Source organism: Cherax quadricarinatus, chromosome 16 (genome assembly GCF_038502225.1).
Source record: "Cherax quadricarinatus isolate ZL_2023a chromosome 16, ASM3850222v1, whole genome shotgun sequence".
NCBI lineage: Eukaryota > Metazoa > Arthropoda > Malacostraca > Decapoda > Parastacidae > Cherax > Cherax quadricarinatus.
Window position 1 is genome coordinate 51,734,862 of NC_091307.1, and position 17,500 is coordinate 51,752,361.

The 17,500-nt window shown below is 43.8% G+C and overlaps 1 protein-coding gene across 1 annotated transcript in view; it reads right to left on the minus strand.

Moving 5' to 3' along the window:
- LOC128688821 (uncharacterized) overlaps nucleotides 1-17,500 on the minus strand; it is a 111,624-nt gene that overhangs the window by 12,816 nt on the left and 81,308 nt on the right. The window contains exon 2 of the mRNA XM_070085573.1: nucleotides 11,959-12,309. Coding sequence (XP_069941674.1) covers nucleotides 11,959-12,309 — 351 coding nt within the window. The remainder of the gene's footprint in view (nucleotides 1-11,958; nucleotides 12,310-17,500) is intronic.

Consider the following 17,500-nt stretch of genomic DNA (forward strand, 5'->3'; position numbering starts at 1 on the left):
TTCCTAACGTCCCTGTGACTCGTCTGAGTCTTCAGCTTCCAGTTGTGACCCCTTGTCCCTGTGTCCCCTCTCTGGAACATCCTATCTCTGTCCACCTTGTCTATTCCCCGCAGTATCTTGTATGTCGTTATCATGTCTCCCCTGACCCTTCTGTCCTCCAGTGTCGTCAGTCCGATTTCCCTTAACCTTTCCTCGTACGACATTCCCTTGAGCTCTGGGACTAGCCTTGTTGCAAACCTTTGTACTTTCTCTAACTTCTTGACGTGCTTGACCAGGTGTGGGTTCCAGACTGGTGCTGCATACTCCAGTATGGGCCTAACATACACAGTGTACAGTGTCTTGAACGATTCCTTATTAAGGTATCGGAACGCTATTCTCAGGTTTGCCAGGCGCCCGTATGCTGCGGCGGTTATTTGGTTGATGTGTGCGTCCGGTGATTTGCTCGGTGTTATGGTCACCCCAAGGTCTTTCTCCCTGAGTGAGGTCTGTAGTCTTCGTCCACCTAGCCTATACTCTGTCTGCGGTCTTCTTTGCCCCTCCCCAATCTTCATGACTTTGCATTTGGCTGGATTGAATTCGAGAAGCCAGTTACTGGACCACATGTCCAGCCTCTCCAGGTCTCTTTGCAGTCCTGCCTCATCCTCGTCCGATTTAATTCTTCTCATCAACTTCACGTCATCTGCGAACAGGGACACTTCAGAGTCTATTCCTTCCATCATGTCGTTCACATATATCAAAAATAGCACTGGTCCTAGAACTGACCCCTGTGGGACCCCGCTCGTAACAGACGCCCACTGTGATACCTCTTCACGTACCATGAGTCGTTGCTGCCTCCCTGTCAGGTATTCCCTTATCCATTGCAGTGCCCTTCCTTTTACGTGTGCCTGATCCTCCAGCTTCTGCACTAATCTCTTGTGGGGAACTGTGTCAAAGGCCTTCCTGCAGTCTAGGAAAACGCAATCTACCCAACCCTCTCTCTCGTGTCTTACTTCTGTTACCTTGTCATAAAACTCCAGGAGGTTTGTGATACAAGATTTGCCTTCCATGAACCCATGCTGGTTTTCATTTACAATCTTGTTCCTTTCCAGGTGTTCGACCACTCTCCTCCTGATAATCTTCTCCATGACTTTGCACACAATACATGTCAGAGACACAGGTCTGTAGTTTAGTGCCTCGTTTCTGTTTCCTTTCTTAAATATGGGGACTACGTTAGCTGTCTTCCATTTCTCAGGTAGTTGCCCAGTTTCAAGGGATGTGTTGAAGATTGTGGTTAGAGGCACACACAGCATCTCTGCTCCTTCTCTAAGGACCCATGGGGAGATGTTGTCCGGTCCCATCGCCTTTGAGGTGTCAAGGTCACTTAAGAGCTTCTTCACCTCCTCCTCAGTTGTTCGTATGTCATCCAACACTTGTTGGTATATACCCTCTTGATGTTCCCTTCTGTTCTGTCTTCCCACAGCCCTTCCTGTCTCTACTGTAAAAACTTCCTTAAATCTCCTGTTCAGCTCCTCACATACCTCCTGATCATTTCTTGTGAGTTCTCCACCTTCTGTCCTTAATCTGATCACCTGGTCTTTGACTGTTGTCTTCCTCCTGATGTGGCTATACAACAGTTTCGGGTCAGTCTTGATTCTCGATGCTATGTCATTTTCATACTGTCGCTGGGCCTCCCTCCTTACCTGTGTGTACTCATTCCTGGCTCTGCAACTGATCTCCCTATTTTCGTGTGTTCTCTGCCTTCTGTACTTTTTCCATTCTCTATTGCACTTTGTTTTTGCCTCCTTACACCGTCGGGTGAACCAGGGGCTTGTTCTGGTCTTCCCGTTGTTACTGTTGCCCTTGGGAATGAACCTTTCCACTGCCTCCTTGCATTTTGTTGCTACATATTCCATCATTTCATTTACTGGCTTTCCTGCCAGTTCTCTGTCCCACTGGACCTCCCGCAGGAAGTTCTTCAACCCTATGTAGTCCCCTCTTTTATAGTCAGGCTTTTCCCATTCTACTCCTGTTATTCTCTCCACTTGCAGCTCTACTATGTATTCAAAGCACAGAACCACGTGGTCGCTAGCTCCTAGGGGACTCTCATACTTGATGTCCTCAATGTCTGAGCTGCCCAGGGTGAACACAAGGTCCAATCTTGCTGTTTCATCCTCCCCTCTCACTCTGGTAGTGTCCTTAACATGTTGGTGCATGAGGTTTTCCAGCACCACGTCCAACATCCTGGCTCTCCATGTTTCGGGACCCCCATGTGGCTCCAGGTTTTCCCAGTCAATCTCCCTGTGGTTGAAATCCCCCATAACCAGCAACTTTGCTCTGCTGGAGTGAGCTCTTCTTGCCACCTCAGCAAGTGTGTCCACCATTGCTCTGTTGCTCTCTTCATATTCCTCTCTTGGCCTCCTGCAGTTCTGTGGTGGATTATACTTCACTGCAATGACCACTTTGTGTTCCCCAGACTGAAGTGTACCTGCTATGTAGTCTCTTTCTCCCGTCTCATCTATTACTTCCATTTTCTCGAATTTCCATCTGTTTTTTACGAGCAGAGCAACCCCACCTCCCCCCCTGCCCCTTCTATCTTTCCTCATGATCTGGTATCCTGGTGGGAAGATTGCATCTGTTATTGTGTGTGTGTGTATGTGTGTGTCTGTGTGTGTCTGTGTGTGTGTGTGTGTACTCACCTAGTTGAGGTTGCGGGGGTCGAGTCCGAGCTCCTGGCCCCGCCTCTTCACTGATCGCTACTAGGTCACTCTCCCTGAGCCGTGAGCTTTATCATACCTCTGCTTAAAGCTATGTATGGATCCTGCCTCCACTACATCGCTTCCCAAACTATTCCACTTACTGACTACTCTGTGGCTGAAGAAATACTTCCTAACATCCCTGTGATTCATCTGTGTCTTCAGCTTCCAACTGTGTCCCCATGTTACTGTGTCCAATCTCTGGAACATCCTGTCTTTGTCCACCTTGTCAATTCCTCTCAGTATTTTGTATGTCGTTATCATGTCCCCCCTATCTCTCCTCTCCTCCAGTGTCGTCAGGTTGATTTCCCTTAACCTCTCCTCGTAGGACATACCTCTTAGCTCTGGGACTAGTCTTGTTGCAAACCTTTGCACTTTCTCTAGTTTCTTCACGTGCTTGGCTAGGTGTGGGTTCCAAACTGGTGCCGCATACTCCAATATGGGCCTAACATACACGGTGTACAGGGTCCTGAATGATTCCTTATTAAGATGTTGGAATGCTGTTCTGAGGATTGCTAGGCACCCATATGCTGCAGCAGTTATTTGGTTGATGTGCGCTTCAGGAGATGTGCCTGGTGTTATACTCACCCCAAGATCTTTTTCCTTGAGTGAGGTTTGTAGTCTCTGACCCCCTAGACTGTACTCCGTCTGCGGCCTTCTTTGCCCTTCCCCAATCTTCATGACTTTGCACTTGGTGGGATTGAACTCCAGGAGCCAATTGCTGGACCAGGTCTGCAGCCTGTCCAGATCCCTTTGTAGTTCTGCCTGGTCTTCGATCGAGTGAATTCTTCTCATCAACTTCACGTCATCTGCAAACAGGGACACCTCAGAGTCTATTCCATCCGTCATGTCGTTCACTAATACCAGAAACAGCACTGGTCCTAGGACTGACCCCTGCGGGACCCCACTGGTCACAGGTGCCCACTCTGACACCTCGCCACGTACCATGACTCGCTGCTGTCTTACTGACAAGTATTCCCTGATCCATTGTAGTGCCTTCCCTGTTATCCCTGCTTGGTCCTCCAGTTTTTGCACCAATCTCTTGTGTGGAACTGTGTCAAACGCCTTCTTGCAGTCCAAGAAAATGCAATCCACCCACCCCTCTCTCTCTTGTCTTACTGCTGTCACCATGTCATAGAACTCCAGTAGGTTTGTGACACAGGATTTCCCGTCCCTGAAACCATGTTGGCTGTTGTTGATGAGATCATTCCTTTCTAGGTGTTCCACCACTCTTCTCCTGATAATCTTCTCCATGATTTTGCATACTATACATGTCAGTGACACTGGTCTGTAGTTTAATGCTTCATGTCTGTCTTCTTTTTTAAAGATTGGGACTACATTTGCTATCTTCCATGCCTCAGGCAATCTCCCTGTTTCGATAGATGTATTGAATATTGTTGTTAGGGGTACACATAGCGCCTCTTCTCCCTCTCTCAATACCCATGGGGAGATGTTATCTGGCCCCATTGCCTTTGAGGTATCTAGCTCACTCAGAAGCCTCTTCACTTCTTCCTCGGTTGCGTGCACTGTGTCCAGCACTTGGTGGTGTGCCCCACCTCTCCGTCTTTCTGGAGTCCCTTCTGTCTCCTCTGTGAACACTTCTTTGAATCTCTTGTTGAGTTCTTCACATACTTCACGGTCATTTCTTGTTATCTCTCCTCCTTCCTTCCTTAGCCTGATTACCTGGTCCTTGACTGTTGTTTTCCTCCTGATGTGGCTGTACAACAGTTTCGGGTCAGATTTGGCTTTCGCTGCTATGTCATTTTCATATTGTCTTTGGGCCTCCCTTCTTATCTGTGCATATTCGTTTCTGGCTCTACGACTGTTCTCCTTATTCTCCTGGGTCCTTTGCCTTCTATATTTCTTCCATTCCCTAGCACACTTGGTTTTTGCCTCCCTGCACCTTTGGGTAAACCATGGGCTCATCCTGGCTTTTTCATTATTCCTGTTACCCTTGGGTACAAACCTCTCCTCAGCCTCCTTGCATTTTGTTGCTACATATTCCATCATCTCATTAACTGGCTTCCCTGCCAGTTCTCTGTCCCACTGAACCCCGTTCAGGTAGTTCCTCATTCCTGTGTAGTCCCCTTTCTTGTAGTTTGGCTTCATTCGTCCTGGCCTTCCTGCTTCTCCCTCCACTTGTAGCTCTACTGTGTATTCGAAGCTTAAAACCACATGGTCACTGGCCCCAAGGGGTCTTTCATATGTGATGTCCTCGATATCTGCACTACTCAAGGTGAATACTAAGTCCAGCCTTGCTGGTTCATCCTCTCCTCTTTCTCTCTTGTAGTGTCCCTTACGTGTTGGCACATGAAGTTTTCCAGTACCACCTCCATCATCTTAGCCCTCCATGTATCTTGGCCCCCATGTGGGTCCAAGTTCTCCCAATCGATCTCCTGGTGGTTAAAGTCACCCATGATCAGGAGCTTTGCCCTGCATGCATGAGCTCTTCTGGCCACTCTAGCCAGTGTGTCAACCATCGCTCTATTGCTCTCGTCGTACTCTTGCCTTGGCCTCCTGCTGTTCTGTGGTGGGTTATACATCACTGCTATTACCACCTTGGGACCTCGAGAGTGAAGTGTTCCCACTATGTAATCACTTTCTTCTCCGCTGTCTCCTCTCTCCAGCTCATCAAAATTCCAACGATTTTTGATCTTTTGTCCTCTCCCTCAGCTGCTTTCTCTCTGTTTGTGTTCTGTCTCTGTCTAGGAACACCTTCTTGTACTCTTCCGAGCTTTTCAACCGTGGTTTCTCTTGGAGGATCCTGTTCCGCACTGCTTCCGTCCTGAGAATCAGCTTGATTGGTCGGTTTCTCCCCTTCGATTACCCCCCTATTCTCTGAAAATTTACATTCTCGTCCATCTCTTCACCTATTTCCGTGATGATTTTCTCAATCTCCTTTCTTTCTTCCTGCTGCCTTTCAGTGTGTGTCCTTTCCTCTCTCTCCTGAAGCCCATGGATAAACACTGATTTTGCCCTTTCTTCCTCCCATTGCCTCACCCTCTGTGACTCTGGATCCTGCCTGTATGTGGTCAGTTTCTCCCTTGATTTTTCCAGTGGCTCTTGATAGCCTGGTTGTGCCTCAGCATTCGACCTAACACCCTCTCCATCTGCAACCAGCTGATCTTCCCTTTCACTCCTTGGTCCTCCTTGGCAGGCTGATATGACCTTAGCATAATTCATAATTCCTTCCTTCCTGTTCGGCCTCGCAGCTTCATATGCTGTGTCTTCTCTGGTCACTGCCCCTGTAACTCGCTTCAGCCTATTTATCTCAACTTCTAGGACCCTTATCTTGGCTACTGCAGTTTCGACTTGTGCCTCCCAATTCTTTGTCTCCTTCTCCAACCTCTTTTCCAATTTCACAGAGAGCTCTTTCTCCATTTTTTCAGAAAGCTCTCCTAATTTTCTCTCCCACTCTTGTTCCATCCTTTTCCACTGCTCCTCCATCCGCTCCTCCCTACCAGAACCATTCTCATCTGATCCTTGGTTCCTGCGAGTGTGTGTGTGTGTGTGTGTGTGTGTATGTGTGTGTGTGCGTGTGTGTATACCCAAAACAAAAATCTTGACAGCAAACAGCATTTGTTACGCAGAAATTCACCCATATCAGTCATCGTAACCTAAGTGTCATTTTAACATAGCCTACAACAGTCATCATAACATAACCCACAACAAACATCTTAACATAACCCACAACAGTCATTGTTGTCACTATGTTTCAAACATCTAGCCGTGATGCCATGGACTTCAAATACTGTCGGGTGAGCAGAGTTTGAACAGCTATGACTCTCCCTCTGTGAGGGCGCAGTCAGTCAGACACGTACCCTCAGGCAGTCAGGCTGCAGGTTGGGCTTCCTACTTATATATTCCCAATATATTCTGTATAACGGTCTCAGTGAGTTATTATTCACCATCACTCCACTTGAGACCCTCCACGACAAATGGTAGCAGCGGTGTTCATCTGAATTTCATTTACCTGCCTGTGGAGTGTTACTCAGTACGCCGGTGGAATTACCACTGCCATTCTATGCACACCTCTGCCGTGCTTCTGGTGTGTATGCTTAGTGTATTTATGGCTTAAAGGAGTTGGCTTACGGAGTTGATCCAAGTTTTGCAATCTTAGTCCGCCAAGCCAGACAGTCTGCCTGCTTTAACGTCTGTGTAATCAATTACAAGCATTCCAGCTGTCTCAGCCTCTCTAGGTGTGAGATTATTCCTGCAAGCCAACCCAGATGAGAGAGAGAAAAAACTGTAGTATTTTGTGGTTTTTGTGTGGTGTTCACCCACAGAGCTGTTTGATCTGAGGGGGGAACCAACGAACCAGCCGTGACGTCACGCTTTACCACCAGTCAGCCACAACAATATCCAGCTGCCTGCGTCTAGCTACCTGAATCCTTCTCCTATTTTATTTCTCCTGTCATTACTTTGCCGAGGGACCGGGTCAAGAAATCTTTCTTCTGTGCACCAGCTTTAGTTAAACCACCTAGTCCCGAGGTCACCTAATGCGTATTATTGTCCAGTTTCGGCGAATTGCAAGTGTTCGCTGAGGTCCGCTTTTGTCACGTACACTCTCCACTACGACCTTCATTCAACATCTTTCCGTCATTTTTACGTGTGTTAAGAACATTTCAAGCAGCCTAAAGTGAATATAGGCTAATGAACTGTGTTCCAGAATCTCTTATTCCTTATTTTTCTCTCTTGTGTTCAGTGTGACTATTCACACAATACCTTCAGTGTTGTATAATCATTTTCCGTGTTATCCTATATCCCTATATTCGGTATTATTTTTTTTATTCTCAACATACACAAGTACTGAGGAATCCACATGTTTCAGTTAATACAAATGTTGATCTTCCTCAGCCACATTTGTTAGCAGTTGCAACAGACTTTGACTCCCCTAGAAATGATGACCACTCTGCATATGTAAATCTCACCCTAGCAGAGTTGGAGTTAAAAGTACATAACTTGTTTAGATGAACAGTTTAATCTAAAAAGTACTCAACTATGTCAGTTTATTTGTGGATCAAAATTTTTTTTGTCTGTAAATGTTGAAGTTCTCTCTGAGTTCTGAGTTTTAACAGTAAAAGACTTTTGTGCACCAACCTTTTATGTTAAACACTTTATTCCTGTAAATAAATTTCCTATGAATCCGTAGATCATGTAAACAACAATCGATTGTTCTAATTCTCTATTGTTTACTTATATTTTCATTAATTCTGTGATCCACCATGATTTGTGATTTATCATAACTTGTAATGTATTACAATCAATTACAATCCATTCCAGTCTATTACAATAAATTATAATCAAGTACATACAAGTACATTCTAAATATTATATTATGTATTCCCTATGGGATTAAATCTGGAGTATCTGAGAGAGTTAGAGCAAAGGAAGGGGTAGCAGTAATGTTAAATGATCAGTTATGGAAGGAGAAAAGAGAATATGAATGTGTAAATTCAAGAATTATGTGGATTAAAGTAAAGGTTGGATGCGAGAAGTGGGTCATAATAAGCGTGTATGCACCTGGAGAAGAGAGGAATGCAGAGGAGAGAGAGAGATTTTGGGAGATGTTAAGTGAATGTATAGGAGCCTTTGAACCAAGTGAGAGAGTAATTGTGGTAGGGGACCTGAATGCTAAAGTAGGAGAAACTTTTAGAGAGGGTGTGGTAGGTAAGTTTGGGGTGCCAGGTGTAAATGATAATGGGAGCCCTTTGATTGAACTTTGTATAGAAAGGGGTTTAGTTATAGGTAATACATATTTTAAGAAAAAGAGGATAAATAAGTATACAAGATATGATGTAGGGCGAAATGACAGTAGTTTGTTGGATTATGTATTGGTAGATAAAAGACTGTTGAGTAGACCTCAGGATATACATGTTTATAGAGGGGCCACAGATATATCAGATCACTTTCTAGTTGTAGCTACACTGAGAGTAAAAGGTAGATGGGATACAAGGAGAATAGAAGCATCAGGGAAGAGAGAGGTGAAGGTTTATAAACTAAAAGAGGAGGCAGTTAGGGTAAGATATAAACAGCTATTGGAGGATAGATGGGCTAATGAGAGCATAGGCAATGGGGTCGAAGAGGTATGGGGTAGGTTTAAAAATGTAGTGTTAGAGTGTTCAGCAGAAGTTTGAGGTTACAGGAAAGTGGGTGCAGGAGGGAAGAGGAGCGATTGGTGGAATGATGATGTGAAGAGAGTAGTAAGGGAGAAAAAGTTAGCATATGAGAAGTTTTTACAAAGTAGAAGTGATGCAAGGAAGAGTATATGGAGAAAAAGAGAGAGGTTAAGAGAGTGGTGAAGCAATGTAAAAAGAGAGCAAATGAGAGAGTGGGTGAGATGTTATCAACAAATTTTGTTGAAAATAAGAAAAAGTTTTGGAGTGAGATTAACAAGTTAAGAAAGCCTAGAGAACAAATGGATTTGTCAGTTAAAAATAGGAGAGGAGAGTTATTAAATGGAGAGTTAGAGGTATTGGGAAGATGGAGGGAATATTTTGAGGAATTGTTAAATGTTGATGAAGATAGGGAAGCTGTGATTTCGTGTATAGGGCAAGGAGGAACAACATCTTGTAGGAGTGAGGAAGAGCCAGTTGTGAGTGTGGGGGAAGTTCGTGAGGCAGTAGGTAAAATGAAAGGGGGTAAGGCAGCCGGGATTGATGGGATAAAGATAGAAATGTTAAAAGCAGGTGGGGATATAGTTTTGGAGTGGTTGGTGCAATTATTTAATAAATGTATGGAAGAGGGTAAGGTACCTAGGGATTGGCAGAGAGCATGCATAGTTCCTTTGTATAAAGGCAAAGGGGATAAAAGAGAGTGCAAAAATTATAGGGGGATAAGTCTGTTGAGTATACCTGGCAAAGTGTATGGTAGAGTTATTATTGAAAGAATTAAGAGTAAGACGGAGAATAGGATAGCAGATGAACAAGGAGGCTTTAGGAAAGGTAGGGGGTGTGTGGACCAGGTGTTTACAGTGAAATATATAAGTGAACAGTATTTAGATAAGGCTAAAGAGGTCTTTGTGGCATTTATGGATTTGGAAAAGGCGTATGACAGGGTAGATAGGGGGGCAATGTGGCAGATGTTGCAGGTGTATGGTGTAGGAGGTAGGTTACTGAAAGCAGTGAAGAGTTTTTACGAGGATAGTGAGACTCAAGTTAGAGTATGTAGGAAAGAGGGAAATTATTTCCCAGTAAAAGTAGGCCTTAGACAAGGATGTGTGATGTCACCGTGGTTGTTTAATATATTTATAGATGGGGTTGTAAGAGAAGTAAATGCGAGGGTCTTGGCAAGACGCGTGGAGTTAAAAGATAAAGAATCACACATAAAGTGGGAGTTGTCACAGTTGCTCTTTGCTGATGACACTGTGCTCTTGGGAGATTCTGAAGAGAAGTTGCAGAGATTGGTGGATGAATTTGGTAGGGTGTGCAAAAGAAGAAAATTGAAAGTGAATACAGGAAAGAGTAAGGTTATGAGGATAACAAAAAGATTAGGTGATGAAAGATTGGATATCAGATTGGAGGGAGAGAGTATGGAGGAGGTGAATGTATTCAGATATTTGGGAGTGGACGTGTCAGCGGATGGGTCTATGAAAGATGAGGTGAATCATAGAATTGATGAGGGGAAAAGGGTGAGTGGTGCACTTATTAGTCTGTGGAGACAAAGAACTTTGTCCTTGGAGGCAAAGAGGGGAATGTATGAGAGTATAGTTTTACCAACGCTCATATATGGGTGTGAAGCATGGGTGATGAATGTTGCAGTGAGGAGAAGGCTGGAGGCAGTGGAGATGTCATGTCTGAGGGCAATGTGTGGTGTGAATATAATGCAGAGAATTCGTAGTTTGGAAGTTAGGAGGAGGTGCGGGATTACCAAAACTGTTGTCCAGAGGGCTGAGGAAGGGTTATTGAGGTGGTTCGGACATGTAGAGAGAATGGAGCAAAACAGAATGACTTCAAGAGTGTATCAGTCTGTAGTGAAAGGAAGGCGGGGTAGGGGTCGGCCTAGGAAAGGTTGGAGGGAGGGGGTAAAGGAGGTTTTGTGTGTGAGGGGCTTGGATTTCCAGCAGGCATGCGTGAGCGTGTTTGATAGGAGTGAATGGAGACAAATGGTTTTTAATACTTGACGTGCTGTTGGAGTGTGAGCAAAGTAACATTTATGAAGGGATTCAGGGAAACTGGCAGGCCGGACTTGAGTCCTGGAGATGGGAAGTACAGTGCCTGCACTCTGAAGGAGGGGTGTTAATGTTGCAGTTTAAAAACTGTAGTGTAAAGCACCCTTCTGGCAAGACAGTGATGGAGTGAATGATGGTGAAAGTTTTTCTTTTTCGGGCCACCCTGCCTTGGTGGGAATCGGCCAGTGTGATAATAAAAAAAAGTATTCCCTATTTTACTGTGTATCATATATATCTAGTATTGTACAGAATCAGCCCAGAGCCTGACAAATCTCTTGTCTATTTTTTTAATTACCTGTATGTCGGGGATGCCACACCTTAGCATTGCTGAGCTGTCAGTATGTTTCAGACAGCTAGGCATGATACCAAGGACTTCAACTACTGTCAGATCAGCAAAGTCTGAACTGCTATGATGCCTCTGCTGTGAGGGCACAGCAGTCAGGAAGTCAGGACTTCAGACCACAGGTTGGGCTTCCTACTTATATATTCCAAATATATTCTGTATAACCGTCTCAGTGAGTTATCATTCGTCATCACTCCATTGATGACCCTTCACATCATAACATAACCCACAATAGCCATCATAACCCACAACAGTCATTCTAACATAACCCATAACAGTCATCATAGCAACCCACAATAATCATCGTAACATAACCCATAACAGTCATCGTAACATAACCCACAACAGTTATAGTAACATAACCCACAACAGTTATCTTAACATAACCCATAACAGTCATTGTAGCATAACCCACAACATTCATCATAACAACGCACAACACAGTAACATGACCACACCATTCATCGTAATATAACCCATAACAGTCGTCGTAACATAACCCATAACAGTCATCGTAACATATCCCGCAATAGTCATCGTTACATACACAATCACGGTATTGTGTCTTTGGTTATTTATTGTAACATAACCCATTATTTATCATAACATATTCCATAACAGTCATCGTAACATAACCCACAACAGTTATCGTAATATAATCCATAACCGTTATCGTAACATAACCCACAACAGTCATCATAACGGACACTCACCCACAACAGTCATGGTGGCAACGTCAGACTCGGTGTGGAAGTCCGGTGCCTCAGCAGACACCTCGCAGCGGAAAACTCCTGACGCTCCGAGAGTCACATCATGGATCTTGACTTTGCCTCTGTTCGAAGCAGCTATGTCTACTGTCAAGGGGTCGCCCTTAACTGGGAATGTTTTAACTGGAGGGTTCTCAGCTGGCGTCCAGCGGTAGAACTCGTCGAGGCCCAAGTACCACTTGAGAGCGTAGATGCTCTCACCCTCATCCACAAACTCACACTCGAGCCAACCTCCTTCCCCTACCGCTAAGGGAGTCGGAACTCTAACCTTGGTGATGTGAAGACCAACAATAACATCTGCAAATAGAAAATTTAGGAATTAATGTTTCTGAGAACTTACAACATTTAATAGGAAAGAATATTCTTTATCATCAGTGATACCTTAAAACTTGTTTGGTTTAAATACCATCGACTGCACGACTCTTAAGTCTGTGGTTTACCTTACACTAACATCATGAATACCTTAATTCATAAAATATATTAAAGTAAACTTTCATTTTTATTGCACTGACTTACGGACACAACGATGTACTCTATATAACCTGATCAAGATTTATTAATTTTAAATAAAGGGCGTATAATTTAACAGGCATAAAAAGAATTGCTACTGTTTCTGTGCCTTTGATAAATAGTTTCCTGGTATTATATGTCTTACATCAAAGGGACAAATACTGGTTTAAAAGTGCAACACTTATTTTCAAGAAAGTTCGACCAATGAAAGGTTTTGTGCCCAGCACTGTCTTGCACGGTGTAAATGGTTATTTTTGTGGAAAGAGGGAAGTATAGTCCTTCTTCACAAAGAGAAAACGAGAGCAGAAATCAGCAACTATGGATCAGTGTCACTCCTGTCAATCACTGTCTTGATCCTTAAGACAATAATCTCACGGCAGATGAGAGAGTTTTCGATTACCCTTCACTTTATGACAGTCAGAATGGCTTCAGAAAAGGTTACTCTGCTGCTGATCTGTTGTTAACCCTCTCCACTAAGTGGCACCAATCACTGGTCCAGTGCTGGTGCTTTCGACCATATATGGCACCAGGGACTCTTGACAAAACTGAAAGCACTGGAAATTGCAGGATCTACACTGTCTCCTCAGTGATTGCCTTCAAGTGTAGTTCTCAATGGGACAGAGTCAGTAAGATATCCTATTGAGGTAACTGTTCACAGGGAAGCCTGCTTGGGCCTTTGATATGGAATGTCTACTTCAGTGACTTTCTGAATCTTTTCTCGAATCCCATGCATACGTAGATGACTGCACTCAGCTGTCATTGATGTAGAACAGCTGCTCTGTGCTACATTAATCAAGGGCTAAAAGCTGTATCAGCATAGGGAAATCGATGACAGGTAACATTCGCTCCTGAGAAAACACAAATGATGATGGTTTCTGGGCACCATGATGGTAATGCCAGGGCAGTACTACATATGAATCAAAGAGTGTTGTTACCTGAGGACGAAGTTGATATCCTTGGGGTGAAATTTGACTCCAAACTGACCATGAACAATATCGTTGTAAATCTTGCAAACAGTGTGGTCAGAAAGCTTACAGCACTTCGACATATCTCGCATCTGCTCGACAGTAGAGGTTGCAAGATTCCGTACGAGGCACAAGTACGCTCACACCTTGAGTATGCTGCACTTTCTTGAATTGCCGGCCCCCCATATCATCTGCAACTTCTTGACAGAGTAGAGAACAAAGCAAGAAGCCTCATCTCTCGCCTGGATCCAGCCTGGATAGATCTGTCATTTCACCACAAGAGTCTTCAACACCGAAGGGATGTGGGCGGCCTTACTTTTATGTACAAGGTGGTTTAGAAAGACACGTAAGCAAACACTATAACATTCGCTCCTGAGAAAACACAAATGATGATGGTTTCTGGGCACCATGATGGTAATGCCAGGGCAGTACTACATATGAATCAAAGAGTGTTGTTACCTGAGGACGAAGTTGATATCTCCCGAATTTCCAACCTGAATGTCAAAAACAAAAGCATGGCTTCCTTCGATGTCACAGCCCTCTTTACCAACGTTCCTACTGACGCTGCAATCAACATTCTGAGACAGAGGCTCACTGAAAACAACGACCTCCCTTTACCTCTTCTAGATTTCATCAATCTAGTGGAACTGTGTGTTAATTTCAACTTCTTCAAGTATCAGGACAACTGTTACAAACAATGCTTTGGGATGGCAATGGGCAGCCCGCTCAGTGCTGTGCTTGCCAACCTCTTCATGGAAAACTTGGAGACAGAGAAATTCAGCACCCTCATTCCCAACACCGTTACCTGGCTAAGATACGTTGATGATATATTGGTTTTCTATCCGAGACGTCTCAATATCCAGGCCCTTCTCAACAAGATCAATGCAGTTGAACCATCAATAAAGTTTACACTTGAACTCGAAAATGATGGCAAACTTCCTTTCCTCGACGTTCTACTGTGCAGATCTCCCGACAGTGACAAACTTCTCTTCAAAGTGTATAGAAAACCTACCAACAAGGACGATCTTATACACTTTTATTCACACCAAGATACCCGCACTAAGAGAGGAGTCCTCATTGGCTTCTTCTTGAGAGCTCTTCGCATCTCCAGCCCTTGTTTTCTAGAAGAAGAATGCACTTACATAACACAAGCCTTTACACGTCTTCAGTTCCCATCTTTCTTCATCCGAGATTGCAGACTCAAGGCACAAGCTATCCTCAACAAACCGCCCATGGAACAGCCCCCTAAACAGTTCATAGTACTCCCATGTGGCGATGTTGCCACGAATACTCGCCGGGCACTTGCTATGAGTAACATCAACGTTTCCACCATAAACACATCCTCTATCAAAGACCTCACTACTAAACGCAGCGTCTACACTATCCCCTGTGGGTTCTGTCCCAAGAAATATGTAGGCGAGACAGGCAGAGATCTTGCAGTCCGCCTGAATGAGCATCGAAATGCCTCTAACAGAGACTGTGTCCTCCACAGAGACTCCACGGGGCATTTGATGAACTGGAACGAGGCACAACTCGTTCTCACCGAACCAGACCTCAGACGCCGACGGTGCCTAGAAGCCTCACTAATCACCGTCACCGACACTATAGAACGCAACACTGGAAACTGGATCTGGATCTGGATCTGATGACCAGAGCTTTGGTAAGATGGGTAAGGAAGAAGGATGGGTAAGGATGGAAATATTGGAAAAGGGTGGGAGGGGGGGGAGAGGTAGGATATAAAAGGTAAGTGGCCCAACCACTTTGGTGCAATTTAAAAAGTGTATGTAAATTGATAAGATATTCTTTAAGGGGTATAACACTAACCCATCAGAGTCACATAGAAATAATAGGTATATAACTACATGACTCTGAATTGGTAGTAATTATACAAATTGCAATTGCTCGCGATTGCACAACGTATACTTATACTTCAAGAAAGGCAATGATTTTCTAGCCCGTTTATGATTTCGTGACAATAGCTTCTTAATGGTGGTGTCCAACAATAGTCAATAGCATAATTTTACATTAGAAAGTTATTTAAGATGTCTCCCTAATTGGGGGGCGATGATTTTCAATATACATAGAAGGGTTCTGGTTGTAACCAATCTTCTTCATCAGGTAAGTTGCTCAAAATCATGGGTCGAGGGTAATCATCTTTATGAATAAAACGACAGACCCTCTGTGGGAGAGTCATTCTTTGAGTCCTATGAGGTGGAGTATTAATGGTGTAATCGGTGGTATTTATCACTTGTATAGGATGTTCTCTATCTGGCATGTATAGTTCTTGCATTGTATAAAGTTGTTTCTTTTTTAGGGTATCAAGGCGTACATTTATGGCAGTAATATCTTGTTGTGTGTGTAAATCTGCCATTTTAACTCTGTCTCTCCTCCTGGTATCGGTAATAAAGCGAAGAGCTCTATTCTGGACCCTTTGTAACCGTAGCATGTTGGTCTTTGTCGTTGATGACATTGGGACACAAGGGTATTCGAGTACAGGTCTTATTAACATTTTGTCCAGATGTTTTTTGACATGTTGAGGGGCTTGATTGAATCGAAAGAGTCTGCTAAGACCAGCTTTGGCTGTGTTGATCTTTTTAGTTACATGAGATGTTGAGTGGAGCAGCCTGTCTATTTCATATCCCAAGATCTTGTTAGGGTTTCTAATGGCTACAGGTGTACCTCTAATGGAGATACCCCCTTTATCTTCGATGGTTGATGCAAAACATCCTATCGTGCTAACAAGAACCTTGTCAGGATTAGTCGTAATTCTCCATTTCTTCTCCCAATTAGATGTTCGACGAAGTTCAATATTCATTTTTTCTATGACTCTCTCATACTTGTATTTTCCTGGAAACTACAAAATTTCAAAAACATTGGCATACATGATACTTAAGCAGCACCAACCCAACAACACAGGAGTCACGTGATTTCATCGTCTACCCTCGCCTCGCATGGGCCAGTAGGCCTTCTACAGTGTTCCTCCATTCTTATGTTCTTATGACATTCCTCAGGTCACGTGCGTCACATCTCACTCTCCGCCTATATATATAATGTCTTTCTACCTCTGTATGTTAGAAGTGATCAAGGTTCCAGGACCGAAACGTTTTCTAATAAATATGTTACAGTGTTTGCTTACGTGTCTTTCTAAACCAACTTGTCGGTATTTATTACCAAGGTTTATACCATGTACAAGGTACACATTTGGCTCCACCCCGAGGACAGCGAGAACTAGGCTTCTACATAACAAGACAGGTAGCAAAAAGCATCTACACTCTGACTGAACCCTTCTCCAGAACATCGTTACATTTGAGATCATTTATTCCTAGGATGATTCGAGACCTGGGAGTATGTTCGTACTGCATGATAATATCAGCGAAATAAAGTCAGTTGATCAAATGAAATTTTTGGCCCACAGATGGCTCCAATTTCATCCTGTTCCCTATTTCTAAGTCTCATAACAATAAAAAGACTTAAATAAGCTGATGTAGGTAACAGCTCTTAGCTTGTAAATAAAGTTAGGAATCCTTAACCTAACCATGTTAAACCCTGTGTAAAAAAATAGAGAGAAAGAGATAGAGAGAGAGAGAGAGAGAGAGAGAGAGAGAGAGAGAGAGAGAGAGAGAGAGAGAGAGAGAGAGAGAGAGAGAGAGAGAGAGAGAGAGAGAGAGAGAGAGAGAGAGAGAGAGAGAGAGAGAGATCAGCCTTGGTTTGGCTCTCGTTGTAGAGAGGCTGCTACTGCTAAGTACAAAGCATGGCGAAGGTATAAGAGACATCCTACCACCTATAACAGGAACTTGCACATGCAAGCCTGTAGGCATATGGGATCCTTAACCTTGTCAAACCATGTGTAAAAAAAAAAAAAAAAAAAAAAAAAAAAAAAAAAAAAAAAAAAGAGAGAGAGAGAGAGAGAGAGAGAGAGAGAGAGAGAGAGAGAGAGAGAGATAGAGAGAGAGAGAGAGAGAGAGAGAGAGAGAGAGAGAGAGATCAGCCTTGGTTTGGCTCTCGTTGTAGAG